The following is a 17,164-nucleotide window of genomic DNA, read 5'->3' as shown; positions in this document are numbered from 1 at the left end:
ATAGTGAAGCTGGGTGTGGTGGTGCACACCTTTAATCCCAGTACTCAAAGCAGACACAGGTAGATCTCTGAGTTTGAGGCCAACCTGGTCTATATAGAGAGTTACAGGACAGCCAGGGCTACATAGAGAAACTTGTCTCAGAAAGGGGGTGGGGGGATAAAGAAAAGAAAAAGTAAAAAGAAAGAAAGAAACTACTCTTCTCTCTCTGTGTCTTTCCCCCACCACCCCAGTGGCTCCTGTGTCTAGTGACGACAAACTTTGCCAACAGAGTTAACTCTGTGACAACTTTTGACATGTCACCGTTCTTAGAACCAGCTACCATACTCAGCATTCCTTTTCCTGGTATGTTTCTGGTGTGATGAGAGTGGGCTATAAGGATACTGTCTTTGAGAATCAATCAAAGGATAGGGCTGGCAAGATGGCTCAGAGGGGAAGGCGTTTCCTGTGCAAACCTAATGACCCGAGTCCAGGCCTTAGACTCCATGGTAGAGGGAGAAAACTGACTCCTAAAATTTGTCCTCCACTTCTACTCATTCGACATAGCATGTACACACCCTCAACCCCGCAATAATAATAATAAACAATACTATTAAAAATAGTTAAAGGGGGCTGGGGAGACAGCTTAGCAGTTAATACTGGATGCTCTTGCGAAGGATTGGGGTTCCACTTTCAGTACCTACGTGGTGACTTACAACTCTCTGTAACTCCAGTTCCAGAGAATCCTGAGGCCCTCTTCTGGTGCACATACATGCAGGCAAAACACCCATATACATAAAAGACAAGGGCAGGGAGAAAGAAAGGAAAAAACCTACTCTCTTCTCTCTGTCTCTCCCTCACTACCCTGGTGGTTCCTGTGCATGTGGCACCCCAGTGTATGCTTGTGCGCCATGTGAATGCCTGGTGCCTGTGGAGGTCAGAAGAGGGCATCAGACCTTCTGAGACTGGAGTTATAGACAGTCATGACCCACCATGTGGGCACTGGGAGTTGAGGCTGGGTCCTCTGGAAGATCAGCTAGTGCTCTCAACTGTTGAACCATCTCTTCAGCCCCGCACACTTTTTATTATTGGGTGGAGACCACCCTGCTAGGAAATGATCTCTGGTACCACCCTAATCCTCCACAGAACCCTTATGATGACCCTGCCATGACAAAATGATCACCAACCTCTGAGTTTCTTAACTCTGATAACCTCTTCTTGGAGATGAACCTTAACTGGCCTCCTGGGATTATTGAGTCATCAGCTGTTCTGCCTTATGCATCACTTACCCCTCCCAGATACCACTCAGGTCATCAGAAAGATGTTGCCAAATGCTGGTTATCATAATCAACTTCCAGTTTGTCAGAAGTTGTACAATAAACTTTGCAAGCAAAATGTATGTTATTAGTATCCAAGGACCCGATTCTGTTCCTCCCTTCCTTACCTGTTGCCATGGTTGGTTTCTCTGTTGCTGTAGTAAACACATGACTAAAAGAATCTTGGAGAGGAAAAGATTTACAGGTTACAGTCCACCATTGAGGGAAGTCAGGGCAGGAACCCAGAGGCAGGAACTGAAGCAGAGGCCATGAAACAACACTGCTCACTGACTTGCTCCTCGTGACTTACTCAGCTTGCTTTCTTATACAAGTCAGGCCCACCTGCCCAGATGTGGCACTCCCCACAATAGACTGGACCCTACATCAATAAGCAGCCGTGAAAATGCCCAAATAGACGTATCCAATGAGTGTGTGATAGAGGTAATTCCTCAACTGAGGTTCCCTCTTCCCAGCTTAGTTAAGTTGACAACAAAGCTAAACAGGACACCTGTCCTTCAAAAAAAGGTGGTGATAGGAAGAGGTGGAGACATGGACAAGGCTAAACCATGGCCACTTTGAAGAGCATGTGGTACATCTGTTAAAATGAAATCTTTTTTGTTGTTGTTGTTTTGCAGGCAGGGTCTTTCTAGATAGCCCTGGCTATCTTGGAACTTTGTAGACCAGGCAGGCCTCTAACTGAGAGATCCACCTGCCTCTGCCTCCCAAGTGCTGAGATTAAAGGTGTGCACCATCACACCTAGCTTGTTAAATAGAAATTTTAAGGGGCAGATAAAGAACACAACACTGTGGTGATATTGTGCATCCTAATAAACTTATCTGGGGTCAGAGAACAGAACAGCATTATATTAAACATAGAGGTTGGGCAATGGTGGCACACACGCCTTTAATCCTAGCATTCGGGAGGCAGAGATTCATCTGGATCTCTGTGAGTTCAAAGCCACACTGGAAACAGCCAGGCATGGTGACTCAGCCTTTAATCCCAGAAAGCAGAAAGGTATATAAGGCGTGAAAACCAGGAACTAGAGCTGGTTAAGCTTTTAGGATTTTGAGCAGCAGGTCAGCTGAGATCCATTTGGATAAGGACTCAGAGGCATCCAGTCTGAGGAAACAGGATCAGCTGAGGAACTGGCAAGGTGAGGTGGCTGTGGCTGGTTCTGCTTCTCTGATCTTCCAGCGATGACCCCAGTACCTGGCTCAGGTTTGTTTTTATTAATAAGACTTTGAAGGTTCGTGTTGCACAACACCCTTGGGTTTGTCGCCTTGTCTGGCCTCCAAGAGCATTGCACACACATGGAACACACTCACATAGACACATGAATAAAAATAAAAACAGATCTTTAAAGTAAATCTTAAAACAAAGAAAACAGAGGCTCTGCTTTTTACTTGTTTGTCTTTTCACTTGTATCTTAGAATATCGTTTCATGAGAAGACTTGGCTGTGTGATGAGGAATTTCGGTCAAGGCCTCACACCTGCGGAGGCGTCCTCATTCAGCCTAGTTTACCGCTGTACTCCTCAGATGCTGTTTTCTGCTCCTGTCACCCTACCTCCACCCTCCTCACCTTTAGTTGCTGCCACAGCTCCCGCTGCTGCTGGCTCATGGTGACTCTTTGCAGATGAGCCCTGTTTATTGAGTTCATTAGATGCATCACCTAAGGCCTGTCATGCATCAAGCAAGAAACAGGGAGTTTCGTTTCACAGCTACACAGGGATGGGCTTAAGCATCTTCATCTTTTTATCTGTGTGTGTGCATACATGCATGTGGGGGCCACACGACAATCTTGGGTGTCGCTCCTCCTGCACCCTCCACCTTGATTTTGGATACAAGGTTTCTCACTGGGACCAGAAGCTTGCTGATTAGGCCAGTGAGCCAGAGGGGTCCTCCTGGCTCCGCCTCCCCAATGCTGAGATTATAAGCATGTGCCACCCCGTCCAAATTTTTACATGGGTTTGGCAATCCAACTCAGGTTCTTATGCTTGCATACAAGCACTTTAAGGAAAGAGGTATCCCCCTGCCTTGCGTCTTACAGATGAATTTTAGTAGACTTTAGTGTTGGAAGTATCTAGCTTGACTGATGAAAAGAGAAGCATTGAGAGAAGCAAATGAGTCAAAAGCATTTGAGAAAAAGGTGCATGTGTATGGAACATGTTGATCTTTTTCTTGTAGTTATATTCTAAGTTATACAGAATAACAATTTCCATAGCACTTACATTGCAATGTTCATTATAAGTAATACAGAGATGATTTAAAGTCTGCAGTAGGATGAGTCCAGGCTGTATACCAATGTCACACCATATTTTACGAAGCACTTGGGCATCTGAGGATTTAGGTGTCTGTGGAGTCCTAAATGCTGAGGGACGACAACAGAGAGTGGAAAATCTAGAAGGGGTTAAATGTCACAAATGCACTTCTTTGGGAGTGTTTGAGCAAGCATGTGTACACATGACATGTGTTTTACAGTAGATCTTGGCTATGTAGTCAGCAATGGAAGAATAATTCATAAGTTCAGACATTCTTCCATTCCGACACTTTGAAAATCCCCCTGTAATTGTGTGTGTCTTATGATTACAGGCCATTAGAGACCATTAGTAAATGAAGTTGGAGATTTCAATCGTGAAATGTAAACTCTTGTGAAATGCAAACCTAGTTTCATGTATTAATTGCTTCTAATTAAGGAGGAACATTTTAGCCAATTAGCTTTTGGAATTTAGGTGTAATCAGAAGGAGAATTCAGAGATTTGCTAATTGCTTCCCTCACTGCCGCTGTTTGCATTAGCACAAACATTTGCTGGGCGTGCAGGGCAGTGTACATGCTCCTGGAGGTGCAAGACTCAGAGGTTCTTTGGCTTCAACAGCAGTGTGGATGGGAGTCCCCTGTGTCCTTGAAATTAACACATAAAATAAATGGGGTAAGTTGAAGACAAGGAGGTAACAAACATCAGATTAATCCCAATCAACGGTCCACCTTGATTGCTGTGGGTATTGTCTTATGTTAGGCACACCATATTGATTCTCCAGGTTATAAGGTGTCAAGGGTCCCTGGAAGCTTTAATCTTCCATGAGTCAGACATCTTCATTCCTGGTAGCTTCCCATGATGCCATACGAAGTGGGAACTGTGCGGAAGTGCAAAAATGCTCATCACAAGAAGGGCAAATGCATCTCAGAGTTCAAGCATGAAGGGCTACCTCCTGTCTTGCAGACCACAGACCTCCTGTAGGCCTTTGGCCGGCTCTTGACATGCTTCCAACCATTGTCAGTGTTGCCTCCTTGTTTGGCCTTTCTTTGAAGGGTGTGTTCGTGTATTTTGAGATGCTGGCCTTGCTTTCTGCTCATCTGACCTATTCCTTTCTGATGGTGCTTCTTCGAGCCTGGTCTGTGGCAGAGGGCCTCTTGCTGTTCTCCATTCCTGCCTCATCTTGCTTCTCCGCTGGCTGCAGAGGCTTTCAACACTAGTCCACCTGCCCCTGCCATTGATTCACATTTGTACTTACAAAGAGGAGCCTTTGGCATCTCAACCTGGGCTTACTCCTGCAATCCTCATTATTATATAATAACTCACCAGTCAGAACTTGCTCATCAAGTCTTCCTCCATCTACATAGTTTTTTCCTTTATACAAATAAAACAGGTTATTATCCACCCCACCCTGCCTCCCGAGAGAACATAAGCTGTTGTCCGTTGTGTGTAAAGATGGTGTCATTGATAGAGACAGTTCCTGCAGTTCTCTTAGGAGCAACTTGACTTTCTTGTTGCCCCTGCTGCACACTCTGACATCATGTGCTGGTACCCTCAGATGAATTAAGATAACACTCTCCAGGAAAGCGGAGTGTCATGGAGCTTCCCATGCTTCTCCCAGCAGACACTGCTGCTTGCTGAGTTCTGACTCTGTCTTAGGGAAAGGACTGTGTGTCTCTGTAGTGGTGGTTCTCTCTAGCAAAGTGTCTAACTTTTCAACATTGCAATTTCAATATGACATTGTGATTTGTGAAGTTCATGCTGGAGACCTGCACAGTCAAATTACTCAGTCCTACCCCCAAATAACCTCATGAAAAAGTTCTCATGTTTTAAGTTTATGGATTTTGTTTGGGGTCCTATTTATTGCCTTCTTTGGCCACACGAGGCTGCATTCACAGGCTGCACAGACACCTGCAGCCATGTGAGCTCTGTTTCCTTTCTTCATGGGGGAACCCTTACAGAGAAGCCTCCTTTCAGTCACGGCAAGTGCAAAGTCCCAGCTGTGCCGTGTCAACTGTGATTTGGGTCACCTACATTGGGCACATTTCTTTTTGTAGCAGAGCCCCAAGTCCCTCTGTTTGCTGGAGTTCCATGATCTGAACATGGCAGAGTATCTCTCACAGAGATTCATGATGACAGTTGTTCTAATTTCCTGACAGGAAACATATGCAGAAGATGGTGTCCAACACATCCTCCATCATGACTATATGAATGATTAAACAGACTCATGCTTACAGTGTGTTCTCATTACGTACGACCTTCATTAAGAGCAATTAAAACCTGGCCAAAGTTCTTTTCAGACGATTAGTAGACCCACCTCCATTTCTTCTTTGGGGAGGTCAGTTACCAAAACCAAAACAACTGTCTCTGTATCAGCATGGCTGGTGCCTGGAGTTCAGAGGCCTGGAGCTTCCCAGTAGCTGTGGTATAGTTGTTGTGGAAAGGAAGAGAAAGAAAGGAAGAGAGGGATAACGGGAGAGGGAGAGAGGGGGGAGAGAGGAAGCAAAGGAGAGAGGAGCAGAGGAAGAGAAAGAGAGAGGGAGGAAAGGGAGTAGGAAGAGAAGAGAAAAAAGAAAAGGGGTCCTAGGTCCTGAATTAAAGTGGCAGATCTTGGTAAACAGTTTAATTAAAATTTGTCCCAGGCCAATGTGATTAAAAATGAAGTTACTTATTAGCTGTAACTTATTAGCATCAACGATAAAACAGACAAAACTAGCTGACAGGACGGCTCAGCGAGTAAAGGTGTTGCTGCCAAGCCTCAGGACCCGAGTTCTTCTATCCTTAGGCCTACATGGTAGGAGAGAACTGACTCCCCCAAGTTGACCTCTGACCTCCACACATACAGTAAATGTAAAAATGAGATTAAAAACTTAAAACTGGCTTTTAAACCTAGTGCTCAGGATAGAGAAGCAGGTGAGCTCTGAGTTTGAGGCCAGCCTGGTCTATAGAGCAAACGCCACGACTGCGAGGACTGTTACACAGAGAAACCCTGTCTCAAAAAATCCCCAAACCAAAACCCAGCCAAATAAATAAAAACAAATTATCTTGTGGAACAAAGTATGTCTCAACAAAGGCTCCTCATGGCTTGGGTTCTAATTAATGCAGGGAGTATTTCCCATGGTCAGATCTGGAGAGTCCACATTCTCCTTGACTTGAATTCTGGAACCAAGTTAGCATTGTTTATGAAATTCACTATAGGACTTAAGAACGAACAAGTCACTAACTCTATCAGGAGGAGAGAAGATACAGTTCTAAGACATAAAGCAATGCTTAACTTTTTTTCCTAGACAGTGTCTACTATGGAGGTCATTGCATCAACTGAGTGATTCTTTGTGTGTATGTGTGCTCCTGCAAAGCTTCAGTGTTGTTTCTCAGGAACCATTCATTTTGTGTTTTACAACCAGTGGTTCACTGATTGGTTAGGCTGCCCAGCAAACGCCAGGGATCCTTTTGTCTCCACCTCCTCAGCACCGGGATGGCAAGCACAGCAAAGCCTGGCTTCTGATTCACCTGGGTCACGCTTGCACAGGAGGCCCGTGGCTGGCTGAGCATCCCTCCAGCCCAGCCCCTCCTGGAAATCACCTTGGGTTTCAGTCATTCTCTTGGGTTTCTATACATGGCCCCAGTCCTCTCTGAGATGGGAACTCAGGCCCAGGTAAGAGAGTCGTTGTAGAATGTGTGGGATGTGGTTGATCCCATCCCTTCACCCAGTGGCCCAAGACTCCACCACCATTCTTTACCTTCAGGTATCACCCTCAGAGAGCATTTGTATTTCATTTATGGATGACACAGGCCTCCAAGGCTGCAAGGGACTTGCTCTGAGTTGGTCAACTGGATGCTGGGGAAGTCTCTAGGCAGGAAGGGCAGACAGAGAGCCCCACATCCCCTGCGTGTTCTATCAGGGACGCTCACAGCTGTGTAGCAGAACACTGGGAAGGGAATTCCTCTGCCTAGACTCCCAGACACAAATGCAAAGTTCACAGGTCTTGACTCTTTCCCACAGAGGAACATGTGTTTTTGTGGAAAGACCACACAGAAGAGTCAGGATCTCCCTGATGTTTCCAGAATCTGGCCTGTGCTGGCCACTCAGCCTGAGCTGCATTAGGGAACCAAGGCCACATCCGCCTGGAAGGAATTTAGAGATTGTTTCTGCTGGTGCTTCAGAACCACTGGAGCTGCTCAGAGCAGACTCCTGGGCTTCCCTCCCACAGACTGATTTAGTGGGTCTGGAGCAGCAATGGATTCTGGCTTTTCCAGCAAGCTTCCAAGGCATGCTGATTCATGGACCACACTTGAGTAGCACTGGCCAAACACTTCCTTGTCTTAAGAGGGACTGGCAGGCTTCTTCCTAAAGGCCAGAGAGTAAATACCTCAGGGTCTGCAGGCTAGTCAATCACCATTGCAAACTACACAATTCTGCCCTTACAGCGTGAAAGCAGGCGCCAACAGTGAGTATAGACACAGATACGGCTCTCTCCTGACGAATCCATACAAAGCCAGGAGGCAGCCTTAGCTGCAGCTGGCTGATTGCTCTTTAGGACTTCCCACATTCTTAGGGTGGCTTAAACCTTCCTGACCGATTACATGATTAAAAACAGGGGTATTAAACTGGGAGTGGTGGTGCAGGCCTTTAATCCCAACACTCGGGAGGCAGAGGCAGGGGCCGGTGAACCCGAGTTTGAGGCCAGCCTGGTCTATGGAGTGAGCTCCAGAATAGCCAGAGCTACATAGTGAGAACCTGTCTTAGAAAACAAAAACAAAAATAAAACACCCAAATAGGGGTGTTGTTTCTAGTCATGTTTTCCTCATGCATGGCAATGATGAAATCAAGTAAGTGACCACTCAAAAAAACAAAAAAAATCACCCAGTACTAGGTCAGCAGTACTACATTATCAGCTATGGTGTTAATATTCGTGTCTTGTATTTAAAATACTTCAATTTTTAAAATCGTGTCTCTGTGTGTCTGTGTGTGGGCATGTGTAGTGTGTACAGGCACCAGTAGAGGCCAGAAGAGGGCATCAGATCCCTTGGAGCTAGAGCAGTTCTGAGCGGCCCTCTGCAAGAACAGTAGGCACTCCTAACCACTGATCCACCCTTCCAGCCAACTTTGTTTAGACTGAATTTGGCCTTATGTAATTCCTGAGTGCGTGTATGGAAAGATAAATAAAAGGGAACACTCACTTAAAAGGGTCATTAAGTAATTTCTCAGTGTCCATAAAATAAACATAAAACAGCTTCCACAAGGCTAGCAAGAGAACTTTAAGGAACAGTCTAGAAACAAGCACATAAACCAACAAGTTATATTATCTTTATTCATGTTAGAATTTCTATCAGTGTTTGAACATTAATATTTAGAGAGTTTTGTACATTTTCATCTGAGAACCGTACCAGGTCACAATGCTCACGTCAACACTTCCCAATCACGTGGATAGCTGCTCACTTGTACTCTCTCAACACTGTGAAACGTTCCCTCTTCCTGCTGTCATTTACAACGAAGTGTCCTCACACTCATGTCTCAGCAAAATTCCAGACATTATGGATTTCATCACATATAAATTCTTTAAAAATATACTTCTGTCCAAAGACTTGATGACTACTATGTACACTACAAAAATAAATTTTCATATAAATAAATTATATGGCATACTTTCATCTCTGTAATTGAAATGACACAAACTCATTTCCACCCAATTTGGCAGACGAGACCCAGTTTGAATATTTATTTCCTTTAAACTCCGTACACTAAAACCTACCATGAGTCCTTAATGTAAATGTTATATACTCTGAACTATTTAACATTAGTACGCACTCTATACAAATAAAACTTCTGTTCAAAAGTAACACATAACTGCAATAGTGTTTCCAATAGAAATAAAATCCCTGCATTTTTTTTGTTGTTATAAACTGGCATGACAAATTCTGGAGGACACTCTTATGATACAAAATTATAAATATCAGCAAAGATCTTTTCTTTTAAAAATTAAAACATCCAAATGAACAAACAATACAGACAAAATAAAACTATGACGAGACAGACAGACAACACACACACTCCTGAGACTGCAGTCTCCTGTCAGCTCTGTGTTCTTCCTGCCTTGGCTGATGCAATTCACAATGTACAGAAACCAAAAGGCTGTACAAACTTCCTTATGCTGCGAGCGAGAAAGGCTCAGGAGTGACAGACACAACCAAGAATTGCAGGGAGGCGGCTTCAGAGTTTTCTGTCTCCCTTCTCAACTCAGGGCGCGAGCTATCTGAGCAGAGCTGGTTTTGGGTAGGCAGAGAGTGGCCTGACAGGCATTAAGACAGTAGCAGTGGGTGTCCAGGGCCTCTGCACGCGCGCACACACACACACACACACACACACACACACACACACACACACACACACACACACACACACACACACACACACGGCAGCCACAGGTGGCTTCCAATTAGTACCTTACAGTTTGGGGATGAGTTTTACGGTTTGAGGTCACTAGACTGCTGGTACTACCAGGGGCCCATTGCCTTTACAGATTTCCATGCAGGATAGGAGGGATTGAAGGAAGCTGCATGCAGAATGTGCTCCTCACAGTAGCTCCATGTGCACTAGCTCCCTTCCTCTGAGACAAGTCCTCAGTGTTCACTCACAAGGGAGGAGGATATTACTTCCCCATCTACTAGTCTCTGGCCAGAGGCAAAGAAGCCTAAACCTCAGGGAAAGAGAACAGGATCAGACTTTCAAATCTAACACCTGGTTTGAAGAGCTTCCTCTCTATACTTTGGGATGGCACCTTCCTGCTCTTCCATGGACATTATACTGGATGAATTCTAACAGTGGAGAAGGGAATGGAGTGTGCACAGGACAAGAACACATGAAGAAGAGTCTTCAGCAGCTCACATCCCACACAGCTGACTGCACCACCATCAGTACGCCCCAACCAGGCAGTCAATGTAGCGAAAGGGATTCGGATTTGTAAAGGTTTGAATGTAGACCTTGAATGAAATAGATTTTTCTGCCTGTATCTGGGTTATAGGGGTGGGAGGCTGTGTGCAGGTGTTGCTCATCAGAAAGGTACAATACCACACTTCCTTTGAGTGTAATCTCACAACCCAGCTGAGATTCACCACCAATGAAGACTGCTGGCTCCATATACAGAGGCCCTAACACCCGACATTATGATCTATGAGAATGTATTCTCTTTGAAGCACAAGGGGCGGTCCCTGGAGGGCTATCATGACCTGTAGCTGCTGCAGGCATGAAGCCAAGTTTGGCTTCTCTGGAATATTTCCAGAGAATAAGGCAGATGACGGGTCCACCCTTCCACCAGCACCAAGACAGAAAGAGACCTGGACTTTCCCAGCTTGTCTAGGCCATATCTAAGGTCACACGAAACAAAGAGAAACAAGAAAAAGAACAAAACAAAAATCACAGTACAGTACATTGGGAAATCACACACTCACACACACACACACACACACACACACACCCCATGAGAACTGCATAAAACTACCCCTAGAGAAGCCACCGGGATTAACCAGTTTTCTTCATGTCTGCTCGTTAAACAATTATCACGCATAGCGTGTTCAAAAGTTAACAGTAACATTTCATCCTACCACAGGGTTGTGATATGCAAATTTAAAATATTTTAAACAGAAACCTTTACAAATAATCCTATTACATAAGCAATATTTGCATAGAATTATACAAGTAAATTATACAATATTTAAGCAGCAGCGACATATGCTGGGAGATTTTAAAAACTAAGTTAAGCTTGGTTGTGGCACAGAGACCAATGTACACAGGGGGAGGAGCCCTGTGGTCTCCCCACTCTGGGGCAGGAGTGGAGAGGCCCCAGGCCATAGACTTTACAGCATTTCCATGTATATTACATGTGTACACCTCTTAAATATTTATAGAAATATTTCACAAAATAATACAATCAATTACAGTAACAATGAACTGCTTTCCCATAATTCCAAGCAGTTCTCTTCAAGCAGTCAGTTCTGGAAAGAGGTGGGGGTGGGGTTTTTCCAATCTTTGGCCTCTTTGCTTCAGATTTTAATTACCCTTTAAAAGAAAACAAAAAAGGAAGTCACATCATGGTCATGACCACAGAGCTGTATGCCTCTCACACAATACACCCCTTCACTCCAGGTCAGAACACAGCAACCCTACAACGGGCTGACTATGGTGCTAAACTCATTTCATGTGTTTTCACCTTACAAGGCCATCTGCATGCTGGTTAGAACTCTGCTGCAAGCATGGCAAACAGGTACAAGGTAAAGCTGTTAAATTGCATTCAAGAGATTACTAGTTAAAAGAAAAGAAATCCAGTTTGGAACTGTATTGATTTGGCCACATCAGCCTTGCCTTGGGGAGAAAAGGTCCCACAGGGTCCAGTTTGGGTTGTGCGAGTGCTCAGGTAACCCTGGAAAGCACCCTGGGGCACCTGGGGCACGCACCTCAGTCGGAGCTGCTCCCCCACGGCCTCTCCTCACACTCCACGTCCTGTAGTTCTATGACCTCCACCTTCGAGTCCCTCCTCTCGCACCTGACATGAAAAGGCACATGGGGGTCCTCGAACACCCCATGGTCAGTCTCAGGGTAGCTCTCATAGCCTGGACAGGGACCCCCTCGGGGGTTACGCCCAGGCCCAGGTGGGGGATGCACAGCGACAGTCACAGAAGCAGAAGCCGTCACAGTGGTGATGGGCTGGCCGTAGCTGGGCACAGAGCTGCCCATGGCAGTGGACGCTGGGTTCCGAGGGTTGTGAGAACGGGCCCCATGGGGGCCTGAGCGGTCCCTATTGCTAGGGCCAGAATGCCCTTCAGTAGAAATTTCAAAAGCGTCTCTGCGCGGTCTGTATGGGGGTGGCCGCAAGCCTTCTCTGGGAGGATCCCTTCGAGGCTGCTGGCCTTGTCGTCCAGGGGACAAGGAGCCGGAGTCCAAGTGGGGCTGCTGCCGAGAGTTCAAAGGAGGGTGATGTCTCGATTCAGGATGGACCACCTGCAGAGGTGACAGAGGTTAACACAGGGAGGTAGAGTGGTGTCCTTCCACCCACAGAAAAAAACCCACTCCTTTAGGAACCTCCAGAATGTGGATCCTGCATGCTCCAGTAAAGCTGGCTGGAGGCATATAGCTGCTGCTCACAGCTGCAAGAACATCCCAAGGGCTTCACTTCTACAAACCAGCTACCCCAACCTGATCAGTCTATCTAGATCCTAGGTTCTTTTCCTCAAACTGCTAAGTGTCTGGTCCTGGCTGGCCAAGAGGTGGGGTGTATTGATACACATGCAATCATATACAGTAGCTTTTAGAGATGTAAGATACCAGTTTCTGGGTCTTGTTTCACCTGCCCCCAACCCCAAGCCAGGTGTGGCTAAGTAACTAATGTACTAAAGAGCAGAGCAAAAACTTCTACCATCACAGATACTTCTGTCAGATGCATTTGTCTCAGCCTGACCATTAGGAATCTGGTTTCTGGGTCTCTGTACAAAGCTCAAGCAACACAGTGGCCACATCAATCAAAAGGACCGTGACCAACTTCAAAGTCGCAGAGCTTGTACCTATTTTTAGGCTCCTGCTGAACAAAACCAGATTCACACTGCAGCTCAGCAGGGCATCGTCATGGGGGGTGGCGGGCACACAACTGCACAATTCACTGGCCAGCCACTCTCTCCTTCATGGAAGGCTGCTCTAGCCTGGGACTCGAATACACATTTCCTGTAAGGATGGTGGGGGCCTCAGGCGAGCAATGGGAACTTTGGAGCCTTCCTTGGCTCTTTAAGGCTGAGCATCTTGACTGGGGGCTAGTGTGGGTATGGAAGGAGTCTGCCGATTCCTCACTGTCTTCTGGAATTAAGGAAAGAACTCAGGATGCTCCTGCACTTCAATAGATCTCCAGCCATCTACAACAGTAAGAGCTTGAAGCCACAAAGGTATGGGAAAGTCTTAGATAATAATTAAAATAATTTTTGTACCAAGGCCAATTAAAGGGAACAGAGATGAGAAGGAAGAAATGCTTCTCATGGCAGTACAATACGCATTTGTTACATTTCCTCACCTAACACTCAGACAGAACGGGAAAGGGGGTCAAGGCCTGCAGCTGAGTCTACTCTGAATAAGGGTAGAACTGGGGATGAGCCCCAGGGCGTTGAGTATTCTAGGCAAGCTTTGCTGCCCATAACAATGTTGGCAATGCCGCTTCAATCCACAAGATTAAAAGGAAGCATGTCATAGTTTACAAAGAATGGCGTGCTGGCAGTTTCCTGTGATTTGACCTGGTGTATACACTTTTTTCTTGCACCTATCTGTCTGTGAGATCTGCTGCTCAGATCTCCCTGGACCTCCCCTGGACCTCCTGGCCCACTGCCAGAGGAGAGATGAATCTTTCCCAATCCCTCAGGTGACTCACAGTGGACCGGGCAAAGACGGGGTTTTCTGTGGCTTCCACAATCACTTGGTGGGCAGGACCTCCGGAACCCTGCTGTGCCTCATAGTGCCTGAGTTCCTCACTGATGCCAGACACTGTGGTCTGAGAGCTGTACTCTGAGTCAGAGGAATCAGACCCATTGTTCGTGTGACCGGGAGGCACTGCAAACCGTACAACACTTGGGGGCGGCTCAGGCGAAGGAGTGGGCAACCGGTTCAGGCCACTGGCTGGAGACACCTATTCAAGGAGATTCCCAATTAAAGTGTTACATTCGTTTATCTGTTGGCCCATCTTAAAGTTCAAAGCCCAATGCTATTCATCAGCCTCCATCACCTGACAAAAGAACCCCACATATCATACTGTATCTACTCCCCTCTCCCTGCTATCTGGCAGACCATCAAGATACTGGCACAGAAACACTGCCCATGTCTTCCAACACCAGAAAGGCAGGATAGGTGTCTTTTACACCTGTTAAACCCAAACACTTATCTGAAGTAGAAAATCTTCCTTTGCATATCCCCAAGACTGAAGTTGCTCATCAGCTGATCTAAAACAGTTTGCTCTACAGCCCCCAGCCTGAACTACCATATGGAAAAGTAAAACGGCGATTATTGCTGGGTGTTTACTAAAGCGGTCACACCATCAGCAAGTACAGCAGCACCTAAATATCTAGATCCGGAGCAGCACTGGGGAAAGCAGGCAGCCTGTGGGGTGAATGTCTCACCCTGCTAATCACTGACCTCAGGACACGGTCCAAAGAAGGACAAGAGTACAGGCAGCAAAACCAGTCCGTTGAGAACCCCCAAGACAGTGAGGATCGCCAGGACAGCAAAGAAGTATCTGGAAGACAAAAGGGACATGAGACTTGTCGGTGTGGAAAGAAAGCATTCTGCCCTCCACGCACCCAAACGTTACTCTGCACCAAGAGCTCAACAATCCCAGTCCTCTGAAAAGTCAGCCACACAACTGTAGTTCAGACTCTAACACAAGATCAGTATGGAGCTTTGTTCTTTTTTAATCTTATGACTCTGAGGGCTACATTCCACACACTAGAGTGTTAGTTCATGAAAGGAAAAAAAAATTAGTTTGTTAATTTGCTGAGATCTCGTGCCTGTAATGTTATTTATGAACGTGTTACACCAACACAGGAATACGGAATGTGAAATGAGTGACTGAACAACCTGGAAGCAGACACAATGCCGAGGGGCCCCTGCTCACGAAAACCCAGCAGAAGCAAACAAATGAAGTGAAGGGTGTAGAATTTAAACAATTTGGCCCAGGAGGAAAAGCAGCCTGCTTCTGCAGGCAGCTAATCCACTGTGAAATGCCCCTGCCTCTTACGGCAGAATCTCTAATTAAGTCTCCAGCCCATCAGGTAAGGCATTCCCTGGGCTTTCATTAATCACAACTTTCTGCCTAGAATTCTCTGGGTTCCAGTTTTACCAAATAGCTCCAATTGCAACCTTTTTAGAACACAGGAACCAGCTCTGCAAAGAAAACGCTGCCCATTCTGTGGGAGCTGGGGCATTGTGCGGGGCGAGGGCGCTCCACAATGGCAGGCTGCTCTGCAGACCAATCTTTTGTTGAACAATTTAGCATCTTTGAATACTCTTGTTTTGCGTCAGCCAATTCAAACATAAAGGCTGAAGCACCATGGCAGAAGAGGGAGAGTGAACAGCGAGGTCTGCGTTCCCACCATTGAGGGCTAAAGGTCTGGGATCCTTCAAGAATACCAAGGTAAACCTGTCAGCCAGGGCCCGCCTCTGGCCAGCACTCTGCACAGCTGGAGGGCGCACACTCCACGCAAGGATGCTTTTCTGGAACTAATGATTTCTAAGGCTTTGATGGAACTGGGCTGGGGGGTGGGGTGGGGCTAGGATGTTCTGGAAAGAAAGAGGGAGGGCTAGATATCTATCTGTTAATGGTCCCCTGAATCATAAAACTGAGCAGCCACCCTACAATGCCATGTCTATGTATGTTTTGACATCAGATGAAAGGAGAGAGAATCCCCATAAAAATACAAATACCTCACAGCTATTGTAAACACTGGACCCTCTGAGCTGCATTAGTAAAAACCCAAGCCACCAATGTCTTGCTCTAACATAAACTGTGGAACTTTCAGTGAGGCATATATCAGCGGCAGGCATTAAGACATTTGCATCCCATCCATCTAGCTGCAACATAAACAGACCAATTAGATTTCTGACAGCTTCATGTATACAGTGTCTGCTCATTTATTCAACTCTGGTGAGGACTTTATCCAACCTATTTTAGAAAATGGGAAGCCCTTCTAAGTGCTTGAAACAGGAACTCTGATATCTCTGGGAGGGAATGAGCAGCCCCAGCTAGGACAGGGAAGAAATGGGCTCTGCTGTGTGAGATCCTTTGCAAAGGTGTGCACTGGCTCCTCAGCTAACCTTCAAGGTTCCAGCACACCCTGCATTTATTTCTCTTGGCTTTCAACTGCCTGGGGAGACTTGTATCTCCCAATCCCAGCAGACTATAAGCTACACAGCAGAGTAGGTTATGTGCTACTTGCCAGTAGTCACAAAAAATGGTACTCATGAGATGAGGCTGGCATTACCTTTGTGTTGGAAGAGCCCAGAGACCATGCCAAAACAGTCCCATTTGGCACTGGGCTTCATACTAGAAAGACAAAGCTAGTATCTGTGTAAGAGTGTGTAGAGGAAATAAATGCCAAATCAACCATTTAACACAAAACAAACCCAAACCAGGGTCTAAGTGAAGCCAGCCATCTCACCAGTTTCTGGCAAAGGAGAATCTACCGATCAGTCCTAACGTATCAACAGACTGAGTGAAGACTGGCATGCTCAGGCTCAGCTGAGAGCTGTCTGGAAAGGCCTCTGTCAGTCTGCACTTTAAGAGCCCCAGATGATCAGGAAGCATGTTATATAGGGTGCTGGTCTACACTGAAATGAATCTGCTTACTCCACCCCCAGACAGTGAGCCAACCATGCCCTCATTCAGAAAGACTGATGCCCTGGAAGCCTGGCTAACCAATGCCTCAAGACTGGTCCTCTCTTTTCTCTCCTCTGGTAGTGGGGATTGAACCCACTTGCCCCACGCACCTTCGGCAAGTACTTGCTGTATCACTGAGCTACACCCCCAATGTAACTAACTTTTGTTTTGCATTAATCTTCAGCTAAAACTTCTCTTTTTACCTGAAAAGGTGAGCT

At 46.1% G+C, this 17,164-nt stretch overlaps 1 protein-coding gene across 4 annotated transcripts in view; it reads right to left on the bottom strand.

Moving 5' to 3' along the window:
• Positions 1 to 8,832: 8,832 nt before the first annotated feature.
• The window catches only part of Ptch1 (patched 1), a 66,207-nt gene continuing 57,875 nt past the window's right edge, over positions 8,833 to 17,164 (bottom strand). For all 4 annotated transcript variants that reach the window (XM_052727038.1, XM_052727037.1, XM_052727040.1 and 1 more), the window contains 4 exons: positions 14,708 to 14,807; positions 13,950 to 14,204; positions 11,998 to 12,541; positions 8,833 to 11,602 (listed from right to left, as the gene is read on the bottom strand). In XM_052727038.1, coding sequence (XP_052582998.1) covers positions 11,999 to 12,541; positions 13,950 to 14,204; positions 14,708 to 14,807 — 898 coding nt within the window. In that variant the 3' untranslated portion in view covers positions 8,833 to 11,602; position 11,998. The remainder of the gene's footprint in view (positions 11,603 to 11,997; positions 12,542 to 13,949; positions 14,205 to 14,707; positions 14,808 to 17,164) is intronic.

The sequence above is a fragment of the Peromyscus californicus genome, unplaced genomic scaffold (genome assembly GCF_007827085.1).
Source record: "Peromyscus californicus insignis strain IS unplaced genomic scaffold, ASM782708v3 Scaffold_8__1_contigs__length_139910024, whole genome shotgun sequence".
NCBI lineage: Eukaryota > Metazoa > Chordata > Mammalia > Rodentia > Cricetidae > Peromyscus > Peromyscus californicus.
Note: the sequence above shows the minus strand (reverse complement) of the source record. Positions and strands in the feature narration are given on the sequence as shown.